Raw genomic sequence first — 19,345 nt, forward strand, 5'->3', positions numbered from 1 at the left:
TCCTTTGAAGTCAATTTTATAAGGTTGCTTCCACAGGGAACATGCACAGCGACTCCTGGAATAAAGGAGCACAAACAGGCACGCGCTTGGGCAACACCATGCGCCCTGGAAGAGGCGCGCCAACACCCGAGCTGCCTGCACAGGGCCGCGGGCCGATCCCATGGGACTTCCACAGGGCCGGAGCCTGGGACCCGGAAAGCCGACAGCAGAGCCAGCGGCCATCACAGGCCGCCCTCGGGAAACGCGGCCGCTGTGTCGGGCAGAGCCATCTGCCCTGCGACCCACGGTGCGGCCAGGCTCCGTCATCACAGCAACTCCTCCGAGTTGGCCCCACACGTGCCTCTCTGCTCCCCCTCCTTGACTGCCTCCTGCCGTGACCGGCCCTGCGGCCCTAAAGCTTGTAAATGTGGGTGCAGCCCAGTTCACCCACTGGGCTCACGGTCTGCTACACTGGTTCCGTCTCAGGGTCGCCTGAGTGGGGCTCCGGGAGCCCCTGAGCGTGATTTCTGCCTGGACGCTCAGCCCCGCAGCGCAGTCTGTTAGGTCAGGAATCCTCAAGAGCGCAGCCTCGAGGCTCCCGTGGGAAGCTCCTCCTTAGGAGCGTCACTGTGGGCTGAAAGGGATCCACACGCTACAGCTCCTGGCAGGTGGCCGAGCCCGTGGGGCCTGTCCTTCCAGGCACTTGCTTCTATCAGTGGACTTCATCGCAATGAAAGACTTTCCTCTTTGGCGACTTCGGGTTATTTGGGGTTTGGCTATATATAAGCTATGTTGTATGATAGAAATCACTAAGAAATAAAAACATATTTAACTACCAACACTCCACTTGATGAAAATAAATACTGTAGTATAAAAAATATTACGACGTGATTTCTAACATTACTCACACCCAGCAAAGGGGAAAAGTTGGTTTATTTATGTTGGTTCTGGTTAAAGATATGTCATACCTAGACCTGATAGACATGGGTCCAAACAGAACTCAGGCCCCACTTCTGGGCTCCGTACTGAGCTGATTTAGTGCCTACTTCTCGAAGTCCTATATTAGCCATCAGGAAATAGAGATAAAATAATAGTAACAGCTTAATATTGTATGCTTCCTATATTCTAGCTACATTGCATGCATTATTTTTAGAAAAAATCTTTATTGTTGAAAATATTACAGATGCCCCCTTTGTCCCCCCCATTGCCGCCTCCACCTGGTTCCTACCCCACCCAGGCCTTCACCTCCCACTGCCTGTGTCCATAGGTAATGCATATCCTATATAATCCTCCTATCTAATAAAGAGGTAATATGCAAATTGACTGTCACTCCAACACAAAGATGGCTGTCCCCATGTGGACACAAGATGGCCGCCACAAGATGGCCGACAGGGGAGGGCAGTTGTGGGCAATCAGGCCAGCAGGGGAGGGCAGTTGGGAGGGACCAGGCCTGCAAGGGATGGCAGTTGGGAGGGACCAGGCCTGCAAGGGAGGGCAGTTGGGGGCGATCAGGCCTGCAGAGGAGGGCAGTTAGGGGCAACCAGGCCAGCAGGGGAGGGCAGTTGGGGGCAATCGGGCTGGCAGGGGAGCAGTTAGGCATCAATCAGGCTGTCAGGGGAGTGGTTAGGGGGTGATCAGGCTGGCAGGCAGAAGTGGTTAGGGGCAATCAGGCAGGCAGGCAAGCGAGCAGTTGGGAGCCAGCAGTCCTGGATTGTGAGAGGGATCCCAGATTGAAATGGGTGCAGGCTGGGCTGAGGGACACCCCCCCACACCCTGCATGAAATTCGTGTGCATATAAGTTCTTTGGCTAATCTCTTCCTGCTCCCCCCGCCCCCCACCCTGCTCCTCTGAAATTCCTCAGTCTGTTCCATGTTTCCATGCCTGATTCTATTTTATTCATCAGTAAGGAATCTAATGAACAAATCATTAGACTCATTGTTCGTTTATTTTGATTTTTAGATTCAACTGTTGATAGATATGTATTCATTGCCATTTTATTGTTCATATTTTTTTCTTTTTTTCTTCTTCTTCCTCTTCTTTGAGAATACCCTTCAACATTTCATGTAATACTGGTTTGGTGGTGATGAACTCCTTTAGATTTTACTTGTCTGTGAAGCTCTTTATCTGACTTTCAATTCTAAATGATAGCTTTGCTGGATACCATAATCTTAGTTATAGGTTCTTGCTATTCATCACTTTGAAAATTTCTTGCCACTCCTTTCTGGCCTGAAAAGTTTCTGTTGAGAAATCGGCTGACAATCGTGTGGGTGCTCCCTTGTAGGTAACTAACTGCTTTTCTCTTGCAGTTTTTAAGATGCTCTCTTTATCTTTAGCTTTTGGCATTTTAATTATGTCTTGGTGTGGTCCTCTTTGGGTGCCTCTTGTTTGGGACTCTCCTTGCTTCCTTTTCTTGTAAGTCTATTTCTTTCACCAGGTCAGTGTCACCTACACCGCGTGTAGGGAATCACTGCTCAGCATGAAAAGAGCATGCTGGGCAGAAGCAGCTGGGAGGACCACATCCTGCCCATCTCCTGGGCTCATCGATGTCGTTTTTGTCTGAGTGTCTGTCCAGGTGTGAGCCACAGGAGATGAAACGCACAGACTCCAGTTCCTGTGGCTGGGGATGGGCTCAGGAATCCAGCCTTGAAAGCATCCCTGGTCAGTCTGATCCAAGTGGTCCTTTAACATGAGGGTTGGCAAACTTTTTCTATAAAGGGCCAGAGAGTCCATATCTGAGGTTTCTGCAGTAAAATTTTACTATGTATCCTAATATTTGAATTTCATGCGTCATTTTCACGTGTCATGAAATATTATTCTTTTTTTAAAAATATATTTATTTTAGAGAAGAAGGAAGAGGGAGAGAGAGATAGCAACATCAATGATGAGAAAGAATCATTGATTGGCAGCCTCCTGCACGCCCCCTACTGGGGACCGAGTCTGCAATGCAGGCATGTGCCCTTGGCCGGAATCGAACCTGGGACCCTTCAGTCCACAGGCTGACGCTCTATCCATTGAGCCAAACCAGTTAGGGCTATTCTTTTTAAGAACACCGTTCCCTTCAACCATTTAACAATGTACAAGAACAGGTGGTGAGCCAGATTTGGTCCGCAGCCATCTGGTTTACCAGCCCCGCTTCGACTCCAGGCCGCGTGCAAATGGCTGCTTTAAGTGCTGGAGCTGGGACTTTTGAAGCCAGTGGCGTGGAGACTTTTGAAGGGGCGGGAGGGAAGTGTAGGGACATCTGACGCACCAGAACATTCCGGCAGGTGGCAGCCCCGCCTGGAGCAGCGGCCGCAATGCGACCACGCTGCCTAAAGGGAGGCGCTCTCAGGAACACGATCTGCCGGTGTGAGGTCGGCTTAACTGACAGGCGGCCTGGGTGGAGCAGTGATGGGCAGCCCCCGGCACAGGCTGCAGCCGCCTCGACAAACCCTGGTTTCTGGTGTCATTCCCCCCGACTTCTCCGCTGAAGAACGTCTCAGAGCATGGGTGGTGGTGGGGTGATATAGTCTCACATTCACCCATTTGTAAGTCCTTCACACTTTCCATGTGTTCAGTGCAACTGGAAACAAATGACTTTCCATGTATTGCCCAGTGCTGGATGGTGAGCAGCCACCACAACGTCACAGAGCTGCTACTGGGCTAGAGACGTAGCCTCCTCCTGGGGCAGTGGCCGCCACCTCCTGTCCGCGCCTCAGGCTCGGCCTGGCCCGGCCGGGAGAGGCACGTGCAGCTTCCTCTGCCTGGGCCAGACACGAGTGCATCAGAGACCCACGGCAGACCAGGTGCAACAGCATCTCCACCAGCTGAACTCAGGGCTCAAAACAGGTGAAGTCTGAGCGGGACGGACCACACTGTCTGCATGTGCCGGGACAGAGACCGGGTTATAAAAGGCCAAGGTGGAGCCGACCTCGGAGCCCTCGGGGATGCTTCAACCACCGTCTCAGGCTGGTGGGATGTGGCTGCTCACGGCCTTAATGTGATTTTGGGCCGCATTAATGCAATCACGACATCCAGATAAATACAAGAGTCCCCTGTGACTGAACCATCAGAGGATGTGTGGTGTCCTGGCGGGTGTGGGCTGCAGGCTAGAGAAGGGACCTTCAGACAAGGTGGGAGGAAAGGCCTGCAGTAAACCAGTGATCAGAGGAGGGATGGAAAAATCTATTTTACTGAGAATATTTGAAGGCGCTGGTGTTGTCAGCAATGTTTTTGAGGAAGTCCTTGGAAGTATTTGGAAATGAGAGAAATGGCACATTTTGGAAGGTAAACTACACAATGAACGCATAATGGGCCAAAGCCCTAAATGTTTACCTGCTCGGGCTCCTAGAAAGCAGACCTCAGGTAACCGCGCCCAGCACCAGGGGGATCTGGTCTGGGGAAGCGAGCTGCGTGCAGGAAGGATGCGATGCTGCAGTCACTCATCCCGTAACTGTCACAGGGAAGAGAGGGCCGGGGCTGCCCGCAGGGCAGAACCACACCAACGTGCCAGCTATTGGACGTCAACATGAAGAAAAAGGATGTAAAGACCAGAACTTTCTTTTGAAAAGGAATGGGCTGGCGCTGACGCGTCATAAACCCTGTCCACACGTGTGCTGGGCGCCTGGCCTCGGCGGGCCCGGTGACAGGAGGAGGCCTGCCCTGGGCAGGGGCGGGGCCGGCCCCCTCGCCGGTCTCCTCCGCAAGAAGCCGAACCTGTAGTAAGAGCCCTTTAACAAAGCCGGCTTGTCGTCTAACCCATGTGCTTGTAGCCCAAAGACTGGGATTTATTATCAAGGAACGAATCAAGGAGACTCCTGGTTAGTAGTGTACAAAAGAAGTACGGACGTAAACACACCGCGGAACAGGAGGGGCCTGCTCTCCCTGAACGCGGGTGGCTGGGCAGAGACGCGAGTGTGCACCAGAATCGCTAAGGTTACGGCAAATATTGAACCGCTGCGAAACCTCCACAGAGGCGCTCCCCAGAATCGCTAAGGTTACGGCAAATATTGAACCGCTGCGAAACCTCCACAGAGGCGCTCCCTGGGCTGACGAGGAGGTCTGGGATGGGCCCCAAGGAAACCAGATGATTCCGGACACCTTTTCCAGAAATGCTGCCAGATCTTCCTCTCTTTACCTCTCCTTTTCCTCAAAAATTACGCACACAGGACACACCCCCGTGCACGTGTGCATGCACACGCAGACACCTTCATTCTCCTTCAATACCCGAGAAAGGTGTAATCTTGTCACCAGCCACCCAGACATGCCTATGCAGGAAACGCGCAACACCAACGCCCCCTCCCGCCGCCTTCCCGGAGGTAGGAGCCTGGCCAGCCGAACAAGGCGTTGAGCAGCACAGCCTGGGCCTTGGAGGGCACCAGGCCTCCCTCACACGTGGCAGTCAGAAATCTACATGAAAAAGGTGCATTTCAATGCAGTCCCTGGGAATGGTCCATTCCTTTCTTTTTTTGTTTTGGTAGCCAGGCGAATTTACCCCTCCCCAGGCGAATTTACCCCTCCCAAGGGTATTTTCTGGTGACATCAGCGCGGCCCAGACCCCTCCCTCCTGCAGCTTTCTGGGGCCTGTGGCTCATGCTGGAGCTTGTGACTAATGACCAGGTACCGCCAGCGTGTTGTGAGGAGAGAAGAAAACAATGACAAAGGCACTAACTTTAAAAGCTTGTCTCTTATCAAACCTGAATTACAATACATTTCCACCGCAGAGTGCCACCCCGTGAGCAGGGAGTGTCTTTGCCATAGCGACTCCTCAGGTTCCCATTTTCCCATATTAGCAGGACTGCAAGTCTATTTTCAAATTCCAAAATCGAAACAACCAGGCGGCATGAATTTATGATACATTTTATTTTTCTCATTAAAACCCCATGCCTGACAACGATCAGAATTTTGTCCAAAAGCAGTGACATGGTTTTTAAAAAGTGTTGGACGGAGGAAAGCAGCTGAATGCTCCATAAACATGACAAAGGAAAACCAACAGAGTAAAACCGACTCGGTGGAACCAAACTCATCACCATAAAAGTCCATAAATGTGGCCTTGAGTTAACGACTTGTCTTTTACGGCCATGAAATTCACAACTTTTAACAAGACACGAGGGAAAAAAAATAACGAAACGGAGAGGCCACAGTGCCAGCTGCCCACTCTACCCCCAGCCCCCCTTTCCTGCTACCAGAATGGCTGCTGGCTTGGGGACAGCAATGCTATCAGCTAGAAATCACACTCCCAGGCCGCAGAGGCGGCCGGGTGACAGTCCTGTCCAACGAGATGTAATGGAAGGCGCGGGGTGGCCTTCGGGGATGGGAACCAGGGAAAGTGCCTTCAAAGGGCAGCCCCACTCCGCACCAGCCGCTCTGTGCCTCCCCGAGGCTCTGCCTGGGAGAGAGGGACACGGGGAGCTGGAGAGCATCTTAGTCCTGGAGGGCTTCGCGGCAGGGGAGGAAGGCGGGCACAGGCTCCCAGGCCCAGGTTGTCCGCAGGGCTCTGCTGCGTGGAGGGAAAACTCACCTGGGTAAGCCACCCTCGGGGAGGTTCCTGCTACATGGAGCCCAACTCAGTGCAACGAGCAAACAGAATGTCCAGCACCCTTACGGGATTTTAAAACACCCGCTTAAACACAAGTGATATGCTAAGCAGCACCCATTTTTAACTATTCTTTTTTAAAGTTTATCTTTATTGTTGAAAGCATTGTAGACATCCCCTTTCCCCCTCCATTGACCCCCACCCCCTGCTCACTCCCGCCCAGGCCTTCACTGCGCCCTTAACCAGGCCTCCTAAGGATCTCTACTCGAAAAACAGTCCTGGCTGACTGAGCAAACATACGGTCCTGAAAGTAGCTCAATGTTTCCACTAAGGATAGTTGAAAACGAGCATCGTCACCATTTGGGGGACGATGTACATCGAAGCTCACGAGTGACACGCTGGATTGCTCGAGGTCCCGGGGGCCCTGGTGGCTGCAGCCAGAAGCCCTCAGAGCAGCTGCAGTGACAGACATGAAGCCCCCTAGAGCGCGCATGCCCTCCAGTCAGAAACGCCTTCCCTCAGGCTCATCTGGGAGAGGCCAGAATGTGCGCGGGTGCACGCATCAGAGGACCCTGTGACCTCTGCCCCCTGGCATTCTCCCTTGAGTGCGGATGCTCCAGGGACCTGCTTCTGACAAACAAGATGACGGGCTGGCACGCCTCCGACTGGGCTCCAGGACCTTGCTGGCAGACTTGGTCCCTGGCACAGGAAAGGCATAATATTCTCCTAAAATATTATGGAGAATATTAGCAGCCGACTCGTCCCGGGCCCGCAGTGCGCATAGGACTTTGTTCATAGGAGGTAAAGAAGGCTCCTCTTGCTGAGGTTGGCGTTGCTGAAGCAAGCTGGCACTTTGGGGCGGCCCCCTCGCAAGGAACTGAGAGCCACTTCCAGCCACAGCCACCTCGGACCGGAGCGTCTCCATCCAACAAAGTGAATTCTGCATCAGCCACGCGAACTGGGAATTGTGTGTCCCTGGTTGAGCCTTCACATGCGACGCAGCCCTGCTAACACCCTGACTGCAGACTTGGGAGAGCCTGCAGCGAGCCTAGTGAAGCCACATGGACCCAGACCCACAGAAACTGATGTGTGTTCTTTTACATCCAGAGGCTGGGGGTCATATGTTAGGTGGAAATTGGTAAACAATTCAGTTAACTACAGGGTCATATGTAATAATAAATCAATGGGAACAGCCAGAATGCCCCCGAGGACTGGCTGAGTAAAAATAGTACACACGTGTGATATAATGCAATTCATCCATTAAAATCATGCTTTAGATCAGGCGTCCTCAAACTACGGCCCGCGGGCCACATGCGGCCCTCCGAGGACATTTATCCCGTCCGCCGGGTGCTGCTGCCTGTCCTGCTTAGCAGCCGACTCGTCCCCGGCCCGCAGTGCACATAGGAATTTGTTCATAGTTTTTTTTTTTTTTAAATTATAGTCCGGCCCTCCAACGGTCTGAGGGACAGTGAACTGGCCCCCTGTTTAAAAAGTTTGAGGACCGCTGCGAGATGAATAGACAAGTATTTGTAAACTATTCTGCAATGTATTGGTTACAATGTATTTTTAAAGTTCACATCCTTCTGTGCCATATAAAACCATTATCTGGAATAAATATACTTTCTATATGCGAATATAGAGAAGGGAGCAGAATCATACATAGCAAGGTGTTAGTAGTTACCACCACCTTGCTGGTGTTTTTTTATTTTGTTTCTTTGCTTATCCACACTTATAAGTTGTTTAAAGTGATTGTGCACCACGTTACAATGAAAACACAGCTCTGCGCCCAGAGAGGAGGAAAGAACAACAAACAAAGAGGAACCCGCAGCAATACAGAGGCCACAATAAACCGAGGGGCTCCAGGCGCTCTTTTGGTCGATTGCCTTCCGTGTGCCAACACAGAGCTGAGACGTTATCTGACTGTCCTGGCAGGAAAGGCAGCTGGCCACCAGCCACGCTGCGTCAGGGCAAGAAGGAGAGGGATTCGCTCCCGCTTGCTAACTGCCCTGGATGGAACACAGTATAAACAAAGAAACGAACGGAGTCATGTTGCGGAGACATCATAATCGTTGCAAATGATAGGAATCATTACATAGACAACGTCTGGAAAAGAAGAAAATTGACATCAATTGGACAAAACTGAGAGCGAACAAAGGAACAAAAAAAATGAGAGGCCAGTGGTTCCCAGCCTTTTTCTGGCTATGCCCCACCTACGCGTCTCTAAAATCCTGATGCCCGCCCCCCGCCCCCCCCCCCCACATGTGACATAGAATTCCTATTATTCAAAAAGTGACTCCTATTCACGTGGAGGAAGCCTAGAAGGCCATTAACTTGGTCTAAACAAGCTTCCAAAGAACATGGTGTCCGTGAAAGAGAAAAACAAAAGAACGAAAGGAAAGTTGAAGTCCTGAGGAAGAAATCACTAAGAAATTGTTTAAAAAAAATAATAGTATGAAGTGATGTGAAAAAACAGCAAATAAAGTTTCAAACATATAACAGAGAGCAGAAATGCATAAATATGTCACAATATATATTTATATACTGTATATGAGGCCCCAGAACCATAAGAAGTGCAAAAAATTCACTGTTAATAACTCATTCTCGAATCGCCCCCCCCTGTGGGGCGTGTGCCCACGTTGGGAGCCACTGGTGCAGGCAGTGCAAGCGCAGAGCGAGATGCAGACACTGGGAGGGAGAGACTGCGTCACTGCTAAGGAAACCTTCACGTTGTATTGATGAGTTTTGACTTTTTTGCCTGGCTGACCTGTTTCTTTAGAATACAAGTAATTTGAGGGCAAAAGCTCAAGTTTCTCCCATTCTATTTATTGGTCTGATGAAGAAATACATGCATGCAGAGTCGTTCAGCGTTTGATTCTGGTGATAATTATCTAAGAAAAATATTAGATCACACTGACTATCAACGAAAACTGCTATTCATTTTGTAGCTCAACATTTCAAAACTCTTTCCAGGAAACAGCCACGGAGAAAACCACCACCCAATAGCCAGCCACTCTTCAGCAGACAAGTCAGCTCTTTGAGGCAGCAAGATGTCGCACCGACAGACAGCGAAAAGTGACTGCAATTTCCCAACACGTCGCGCGAGTCCCGGGGGGAGCCAGGCCCCGTGACCCGCAGAGCCCCTGGGGGAGGACACGGAGCAGGGAAACGCGGGGGCTTTGCAAACAAGCCCACAGGCCCTGAGAGACCCACTCTGTCCGCACGCACCATGCTGGGCCTGTGCGAGCCAACAAGTGGATGTGATTGAGCTCTGAAAAAGCAAACTATTCAGGTAAACGTGTAAAAGGATGAAACTACAAGGAACCTTGAACCTCAGGGTGGGAGGGAAAACCTGAGGATTCTTTTCCCTGCCTGGTCTGGCTATGGCCCAATGAGCAGGATTCCAAGGAACTTTTTCCCGTGAGTTTGTGGAACAGACGTGAAGAGCCACGGCATACGTACAGTGAAGCATCGCCGGGGGACAGACGTGCGGAGGGTGGACGCGGAACTGGGCAAGCCTGGCTTAGCACCAGGGGATGAGTGACCACGTGTGTCGGGGATGCAGAGAGGACCTGCAGGAATCTAGCAGAGATATCTGGGGGGCCGGGGAGGTGGGCAGGCCAGAAGCCCCAGCACCCAGAGATGTGGAGACAATGCAAATGAATGACCTTGGGTTTCTGAATGGAACTTGCCTTTTTTCTTAAAAAGAAAAAATGCTGTTCCCTCTGCTTCAATAGCACCGTAACTTGTAATTTTTGAGATATAAAATGTGAAACATAAGGCAAGGGGTTCTAAGTCAGCGGGAGACCAATTAAAAGACTTAGACTGTCATTCAGAAGCATTCCACAGAAAGCAATAAAATGAGGGGGTGGTGGGTTCTATTTCAATAACAGAGGCTGCAGAAGGATTTTATTTCTTCCAACCGTCAGCCAAATATATCCAGCACTGATCAGAACATGGGAAGTACGCTCTTACACTATGTTAAGCTAAGAGAACGAAATCCGTGCCTCACAAGACTGCACCTGAACAGAGCTCCGATTCTCAGGGAGGCTGTGTGAGGTTCCCTACCCTATCTCCAGTGGTTTATAATGCTATCAATAAACACTACGTGTGCAGTTAATGTAGTAATGAAGTTATGTTCAGCTGTGATCCCACCATTTTATCATAAACTAGAGGCTGGGTGCATGAAATTCGTGCACAGGTAGGGTCTCTAGGCCTGGCCGGCGATCAGGGCCAATCAGGGCCTTCCTTCCCTGGCTGCCAGCTGTCGGCTAGGGCCTTCCTTTGTTCTGTGCCACCCCCTGGTGGTCAGCGCATGTCATAGCGAGTGGTCAAACTCCCGAGGGGACAATTTGCATATTAGCCTTTTATTATATAGGATAGGAAACGCATCCACATTTCTCAGCGAGGGCGAACTGGCGTTTGGGGCAGGAGATATTCACTGCACAAGACTATTTTGTGCAACCGAAATTGTCCCCCTAGACATTTGCAAATGCCTCTTGTGAGTAGAATGGGACTCGGTGGCGGTGACACCAATCACCCATAGAAAACAACTGGATTTGACTGCTGTTGAATTTATGTCCTTTAAATGGGGTAACCATTTGCCTCTTTGAAAAAAATGGATATTTATCCAGAAACTAAATGAAGCCTGGAAGTACTGTTAACATCCCAAATTGTAGGATTCTGTCTGAGAATACATATAAAAAGTTGCAAGGAATCCCATCTAATAAAAGAGTAATATGCAAATCAACCATCACTCTGCTACACCCACAAGCCATGCCCACCAGCCACGCCCACCAGCCAATCAGGAGGAAATATGCAAATAAACCCAAACAAGATGGCTACGGCCACAGAGAGCAAGAGGGAGGCTTGGGTTTCCCCGGCAATGGAGGAAGCCAAGCTTTCTGCCTGCCCTTGCCGGCCCAGGCCTCCACTCAAGGCTACAAAGTTTCAATGATAGAAGATACATAAAACCAAACAGAAATGGCGGCAGCCACAGAGCTGGAAAGAGCAGGAGGCTAGGGTTGCCCGCGGAGATGGAGGAAGCCAAGCTTTCCACACACCCTGGCCAGCCCAGACCTCTGCTTAAGGCTACAAAGTTTCAATTATAGAAGATACATGAATCCAAAAAAAAAATGGCTGCCGCCACAGAGCAAGCAGAAGGCTTGGCTCTGCTCCAGGCTACAAAGTTTCAATTGTAGAAGATAAATAAACCCCAGATACCAGGGCCTCCGCTTGGGTCGCCAGGGGGCGTGGCCGGCCTGCAAACCACCACAGGCTGGCCACGCCCAGGCCGCCTCATGCCCCAAGGGAACCCCCACCCTGATCCGGGACACCCTTCAGGGCAAACCAGCTGGCCCCCACCTGTGCACCAGGCCTCTATCCTATATAATGAAAGAGTAATATGCAGATTGACCATCACTCCAACACACAAGATGGCTGCCCCCATGTGGTCAAAGATCCTGCCCCCATGTGGACACAAGATGGCCACCACAAGATGTCCAGCAGGGGAGGGCAGTTGGGAAGGACCAGGCCTGCAAGGGAGGGCAGTTGTGGGAGATCAGGCCAGCAGGGGAGGGCAGTTGGGAGGGACCAAGCCTACAAGGGAGGGCAGTTGGGGGCGATCAAGCCTGCAGGGGAGGGAAGTTAGGGGTGATCAAGCCGGCAGAGGAGGTTGGGAGCGACCAGGCTTGCAGGGAAAGGCAGTTGGGAGGGACCCAGGCCTGCAGGGGAGAGCAATTGGGGGGGACCAGGCCTTCAGGGGAGGGCAGTTAGGGGTGACCAGGCCTGCAGGGGAGGGCAGTTGGGGGGGACCCAGGCCTGCAGGGGAGAGCAGCTGGGGGGGACCAGGCCTGCAGGGGAGGGCAGTTAGGGGTGACCAGGCCGGCAGAGGAGGGAAGTTGGGGGCAACCAGGCCTGCAGGGAAAGACAGTTGGGAGGGACCCAGGCCTGCAGGGGAGAGCAGTTGGGGGGGACCAGGCCTTCAGGGGAGGGCAGTTTGGGTGACCAGGCCTGCAGGGGAGGGCAGTTGGGGGCAAACAGGCTGGCAGGGGAGCAGTTAGGCATCAATCAGGCTGGCAGGGGAGTGGTTAGGGGGTGATCAGGCTGGCAGGCAGAAGCGGTTAGGGGCAATCAGGAAGGCAGGCAGGTGAGCAGTTGGGAGCCAGCAGTCCTGGATTGTGAGAGGGATGTCCGACTGCCCGTTTAGGCCCGATCGGGCCTAAATGGGCAGTCAGACATCCCTTGAGGGGTCCCAGATTGGAGAGGGTGCAGGCTGGGCTGAGGGACACCCCCCTCCCCCGTGCATGAATTTTGTGCACAGGGCCTCTAGTAATTATAATAATGCATTAGGCTGAAGTATTAAATCAAATCACAAATTGCTTCAGAGTTGAACTGGATGTTTGGTTTAACTGGGAGGCCCGACTTGAAGGTGGGTGCTGACCCCTGAGACCAGGCCGTGTTTGATGACGAAGCCTGATGTTTCTTGGTGTCCCTGCTGGACGGGACAGAAGAGCTCAACCGGTCCAAGTGCCTGAAGCATCTGTAAAAACATGACAAATGGAGGTTTCTGTGTCCAGGGTGTGCGGCCAGCGCAGTGGAAGAGTCCCAGTCTCTCGCCTTTAGGGCAGCGGTTGCCAACCTTTCGGACCTCACGGACCAGCAGCGGTCCGCGGACCACCCACTGGTGACCGCTGCTTTAGGGACGGTCCTTTCCTCTAGCTTATACATTTGGGACTTCATGAGCCCACGATATTAAAACACACTCTTCAAGAATTCTCCTCTTGCTTAAAACTGTATTCCCGAAGTGATCTGAAATGTTTTTCGAAGGCATCACTGACTAGCTCTCTATAACCTAACATAAAAATCAAATTCCCAAGTGAAGCCTTAACCCTCACCTCTTCCCCACCTACCAGAACTCTCGTCACAGAAGGGAAGAAAACAGGAGTTCGAGTTTAAAAGAATCAGTAACATTTTAAGCTAATAATAAAGTAACAAAGTAAACCTTTCCTACTTAGGAGTCTTTAAAAAAAACTGACACATTTCCAAGCGTGCATGCGGCATGCATTGGTCAGCTATTCCTATGTAAAGACGCATACGCAAATGCATGCAGAGTGGGGGCCCAGCCAAGCGCCGCCCGCTGGCATGGACCATGCTCCTGCTGCCCGCTGGGGGAGTCACAGCATCCGGGGACCAGGAAACAGGCGCTTGCCCCCCGGGGGAAGCTGCTTTTATGCTTTTAAAGAACTAGAACTTGGACGCTATCATTTAACCTGCCTTGGACTTAGGTGGGACTTAAACATTTTAAGAACTATAATCGCACAAAACATAGTTACGCACAGCTGGGAGTCATTCTCTAGGGGGCACAGTGGAATGCTGCTGCTGAGTTTTCCCCATGGAATGCCTCCTGAGCCAGACGCGGACACGGCTCTCCTCACAGGGACCTGGGCCGCAGAGAGCGCCTGCTCCACGCCGACCCGTCTGGGTAGGACAAGAACCCCAAGCGCTGTCTTAGGGATAAGTGACAAGTTGCGCTGAAATGCGCCATGAGCTGGTGCGTTCCCCGAGCGGCACTGCCCAACACAGTGGCCACTCGCCACACGTGGCTCTCCAGCTCGTGAAGCGCCCGTTAGAGCTGAGATGAGCCATAGCAGTAAAATGTACACAACTTCGAGGGCCTGGCACGTGGAAGAGCATGCAAAGTGTCTCACTAATCCCTTTTATACTGATCATAGAAAACAACGGTGTGTGGATGTATTAGGTAAAATAATGTAGTTTTACCCTAATTATTTTCACCTATTTCTTTTCCCTGTTTTTTAAAAATGTGTTTTTATTGATTTGAGAGAGAGGGAGCAAGGGAGAGAGAGAAAGAGAGAAACACCAATAAAAGAAGAGACCCATTGATTGGCTGCCTCCTGCACACCCCCTAGTGTGGATAGAGCCTGAACCCTGGGCATGTACCTTGATCAGGAATCGAACCAGTGACCTCTCAGTGCCTGGGACGATGCCCAGACAACTGAGCCACCCCAGCCAGCACTTTTTCCTGCTTTTAATGTAGCTGTTAGAGATTTAAAACTGACACATAGAGCTCACATTAAATTTCTATTGGACAGTGCTGCTCAAATATTATTCTTTTAAAATAAACAAGCGATCAACATCTTTGAATTATTTATCTGCCTTTAATGGTTGTTTGCCTTTCTGTAATAAAAACAGGACCCAGCTCCGTACTGGCAGAGGGAGGTGGGTGGTGGGAGGCACTGCAGTCCCATTATTCCCACACCTGATTGATGGTTTAAATTATGAACAGGTACAGGGAGGAAAAAAGATGTTGAATCAAATGTAAATGCAAACCCATTCTGAGAGGTGACCTACAGCACGGTGCCACAGACATCGAATGACAGCTCTCCGGAACATTCTGGAACATTCCCACGTATGTAGCCTCTGGCACGGAGCTGAGGTCCATCTAACACAGCAGTACGGCCGGTCTCCCTGAGGTCTCAGTGGTTAAACATTGTCTAGTTTGCTGCCCGAAAGGATTCACATGAAAGAGCATTTATGAACGGCCCCAGGACTCTGCAGGTGATCCCTGCAAATGTGGGAATGTCACATGTTTAGCATTTCACTTCATAACTACCCAACTGGTCCAGGGAGCATATCCCTTGAAAATGGCAGTGCCTTAAATTATTATTTAAAAAATTCATATTAATGACCCAAATTCTAAGTTTACAATACAATTCTGAAAGGTGACACATTCTAATTTGACATGATGTTGTGCTTATAATAAAAGGATATAAAACACAATAATTAGAAATTGATGAATCTTGAATGACAACAAGTCAACAAAGTAAGTATGGAGAGTTTTCTTTAAAACACACACACACACACACACACACACACACACATATCTGTACCCTGAGCCAAATTTGTGTCCTAAGGTGCAATTACGACAGCATCGGCCCCTGGTGGCAGCAGCAGCACAGGAGAGAGGCCTGGGGGCTCAGAGGGCTCCCTGTCTTAGCTTGCTAACTTCCCCCATGTTTCTGTAGGGCATTAGGAAAGTGGGTTACAGTATATGTGCATTTAAATCACAGAAATTCACCCACAGGCACGTGGCTGGAAGGAAGAGCTATTTTTAAAAACAACAGCCAGGAACCCCACCATTCCACCCCATTCGATGAAACGTTGCCGCAGCGTAGGAAGGGCGCGAAGACGTTGTCTTTTTTAAACTGGTTTCAGCTCCCAAGTCTTTCATGTAGCTCTGGTTGTCTTTTTTAAACTGGTTTCAGCTCCCAAGTCTTTCATGTAGCTCTGGTCTCCCAGGTGACGGAAGGCATCGTAAGAATACCCGTGGCTTATGTGTTGACTTAGACGGTAAATGCCTGGCTGGAGGACTTGGGAGGGTGCTGGTGGCACAGTGTGCTCCATTAGGCCGTAATGTCCACTACACTGGTCCCAGCACTCCCCTGCCTCCATCCTTCCGTCCGCCGCCTGTGCCTGTGCTTTGGGAAGATCGCTTGGCGGCTGCGTCACAAAGACCGCCTGCAGCCAGGAGGCAGGCACAACAGTTACTCGGTGACCTGAATCACTAACGTGATGGGAAAGGACAGAAGTGGACGGAGGTTTCCCAGGAAAGGTGCCAGGGCGGCTGCTTCATGGAGGGCTTCGGTTGCTAACAGGACTCCACAGATTGCACAGCATCAGTCTTCTCCACCGTACTACTCTCTCCCAGTGCACACCTTTTTAATGTTGACTGAGACAAGCTTAGAGCGACCTTTTTACGCCCCCTCCTGCCGCAGCTTCGCGCTGGTTACAGAGTGCAGCCCCGGGCCTTGTTCATGCAGCTAAACATTTGCTCGGGGAACGGCTGGGCTTCCGGAGATTCAGAAGCAATGACCCCCATCTTGCCTAATCTCTCATTCAATTCCAAAACTGTCTATAGGTGCACAGTATATACAGACCAAGGAAAAAGTGTAGATAACACCACTGAACACGTGGAGTCACAATTCTCCACTGTGCATACAGGATATTGCTGGCAGCTCAGGTAATTTTCTAATTTCGAACGCGAAGTTGAGAGTTTCTGAAATTCAGACTATACAATTCCCAGAAGGATCCCATAAGACAAACATGATCTCTTTATCCAGCGAGTGATAAATATGACATCACTGTATTTTTAAACCCTGCAAACGAACAGCGCCGTGCGTTGCATTTTTCTTCTTTCCAACAGCAAACCAACAACAACCTGGCGTCTTCTAACGAACGGCTGTTAGGTCTGGGGGTCCCTGGGGCCAAATGTTCTTTATCCCATTGCTACTAGTTTGCTAGGAATTTCTTTAGCCTCAGAGTTATAATTAGAAGACAGTCACTACTTTGCATAACCAACTGTAATTGCTACTTGGGTGAAATTCAACCAATTTAAGTATCAGTACTTAAAAAAACACACAAAAAAACCCCCCAATATCTGGCAAAAGAGAATAACAAACACCATGCTCCAAGGAACAGATTGTCTCCTAAGGTTTGCCTAACGTTTGAGTTATTTTCTTTTGGAGGTTGGAGAGCAAGTGATACTGAAAATACCCATGTGTTCTCAGGCATCACGGTGTGTAAACGGCAACAAATGAAGGCTCTTCCGTAACACGAATGACGGCAACAGGACAGAAAACTCACCGGGGGCTACAAACGTACCCAAGCCGTGGGCCTCTGGTTACATGGTCACCTCGCACTTCTGAGTCATTTACTCATTTGTAAACCGGAATTACAATACCTTGCTATGATAGACACGTCAACTTTTTGATGCCCCCCACATCTAGATGAGATAAACGATAAGCAGGAAAATAAGCAAAAAGGTCTTGGCGTGAATTCCTGTCTGTGCCATTGCCATCCTGCCATAATGTTGGTCCAAAGGCACCGATGTGGCGTAAGTAAAATCATAATGTGGCAAAAGCTTTTGGTATTTCAGATCAAACCTCCGGCCCAGTTCCAAGGTAGATCCGAGTTTAAAGGATTACCCTGATATAAACCACGGCAAACCTCTTTTGTAACGAGTCACACATAAATATGTTAGCTTTGCGGGCCACCTCTGATTTATGTCACATATGCTTCATTTTTTCAACCCTTTAGAAAACATAAAACCACCCTTTCTTCAAAGGCCACACACAAAAGGCCAGGGGCAGACCTGGCCCGCAGTGGGCCCGAGACAGCGTCCTTGCTGTTAAGCTATGCTCAGTCTACAGCCCATGTCTTCAATGCCCCTCCCCCCCTTTTTTCTCTTTACTATTCATTCGCCAAAATATCTAATATTTTCTTTTCTAGCATGACAGGAGTTCCAGCTACCGCGGCCTCAGGCTCGGTTCTGAAAAGCTCTGTTTCACACAAGCACCAGAACCAAGTTCTTGGAGAAAACCTTTCCTAGGTTTCTCTACGTCACACCGAGCTCCCGCGGGCCTTACCTTGCCGGGGGAACGTCGATGCTGGAGGAGACCACTTTTCGCTTCTGCTCAAGGAGACAGACAGAGCGGGCGTTTTCCCTGTCATGGTCCGGGGCTCGGGTGGCTGGCCTGGTGTCGGCGGTTTTCATGTCCTCCTCCATGGCCAAGGGGAACCAGGGCTGATGAGACAGTTTTTTACTCGAGTCCCGTTTTAGGTCCTCCGGGTGAAACGTGAAGGTCATGTCCCGCTTAATGCTCCCCACCTGTGAAATGAACACAAATTCTCACTCACACACCTGGGAGTTCTGCAGGACCATGTGCAGGGGCCGCCAGGGGAGACCACAGACACTACCCTCCCGGTCAGCTTGAAGGTTGTACAGTTTAAATGGGAAAAATGCAACATACAAATAAAATACCTGACACCACAGAGTAACATAGGATTAATGCGTCTTCTGTCCTCTGCAGAGAAAAGCACAAAACACAAGAGAAGCCTTTTGGGAGAACAGAAACTTCGGAGGCTTGAAAGCATAAGTCTTGTAAACAAAATCCAAAAATTTAAAACGTCATTGCTTTCTAAAACTGAGAAAACTCAATTAAATCAATAGATTCCTTTATTTATTTTAAGCCTTTATTGTTAGAGTATTATAGATATACCTCTTCTTTGCCCCTCCACCTGGTTCCTGCCCCGCCCCAGGCCTTCATCACCATATTGTCGGTGTCCACAGGTAATGCGTACATGCATATAGGTTCTTTGGTTAATCTCTTCCCACCCCCACCCTCCTTCCCTCTGAGATTGGTCAGTCTGTTGCCTGTTTCCATGCCTCTGGTTCTACTTTATTCATCAGTTTATGTTGTTCATTAGATTCTTGTTCATTTATTTTGATTTTTAGATTCAATTGTTGATAGGTACATATTTATTGCCATTCTATTGTTCATATTTTTAATCTTTTCTTTCTTTCTTCACCTTCCCCTTCTCCTTCTTCTTCAATACTCTTTAACATTTCATGTAATACTGGTTTGGTGGTGATGAACTCCTTTAGCTTTTTCTTGTATGTGAAGCTCTTTATCTGACTTTCAATTCTAAATGATAGCTTTGCTAATCTTGGTTGTAGGTTCTTGCTTTTCATCACTTTGAATATTTCTTGCCACTCCTATCTGGCCTTTAAAGTTTCTGTTGAGAAATCAGCTGATAGTCATATGGGTGCTCCCTTGTAGGTAACTAACTGCTTTTCTCTTCCTGCTTTTAAGATTCTCTCTTTGTCTTTAACCCTTGGCATTTTAATTATGATGTGTGTTGGTGTGGGCTTCTTTGGGTTCCTCTTGTTTGGGACTCTCTGTGCTTCCTGGGCTTGTATGTATATTTCTTTCACCACGTATGGGAAGTTTTCAGTCATTATTTTTTCAAATAGATTTTCAATATCTTGTTCCCTCT

The 19,345-nt window shown here is 49.8% G+C and overlaps 1 protein-coding gene across 1 annotated transcript in view; it reads right to left on the minus strand.

Moving 5' to 3' along the window:
* The window catches only part of ZNF704 (zinc finger protein 704), a 129,060-nt gene that overhangs the window by 72,964 nt on the left and 36,751 nt on the right, over nucleotides 1-19,345 (minus strand). Inside the window, exon 2 of the mRNA XM_080646401.1 lies at nucleotides 17,935-18,176. Within this exon, the coding sequence (XP_080502527.1) occupies nucleotides 17,935-18,176 (242 nt within the window). The remainder of the gene's footprint in view (nucleotides 1-17,934; nucleotides 18,177-19,345) is intronic.

The sequence above is a fragment of the Plecotus auritus genome (assembly GCF_963455305.1).
Source record: "Plecotus auritus genome assembly, chromosome: 11".
NCBI classification, from domain to species: Eukaryota; Metazoa; Chordata; class Mammalia; order Chiroptera; family Vespertilionidae; genus Plecotus; species Plecotus auritus.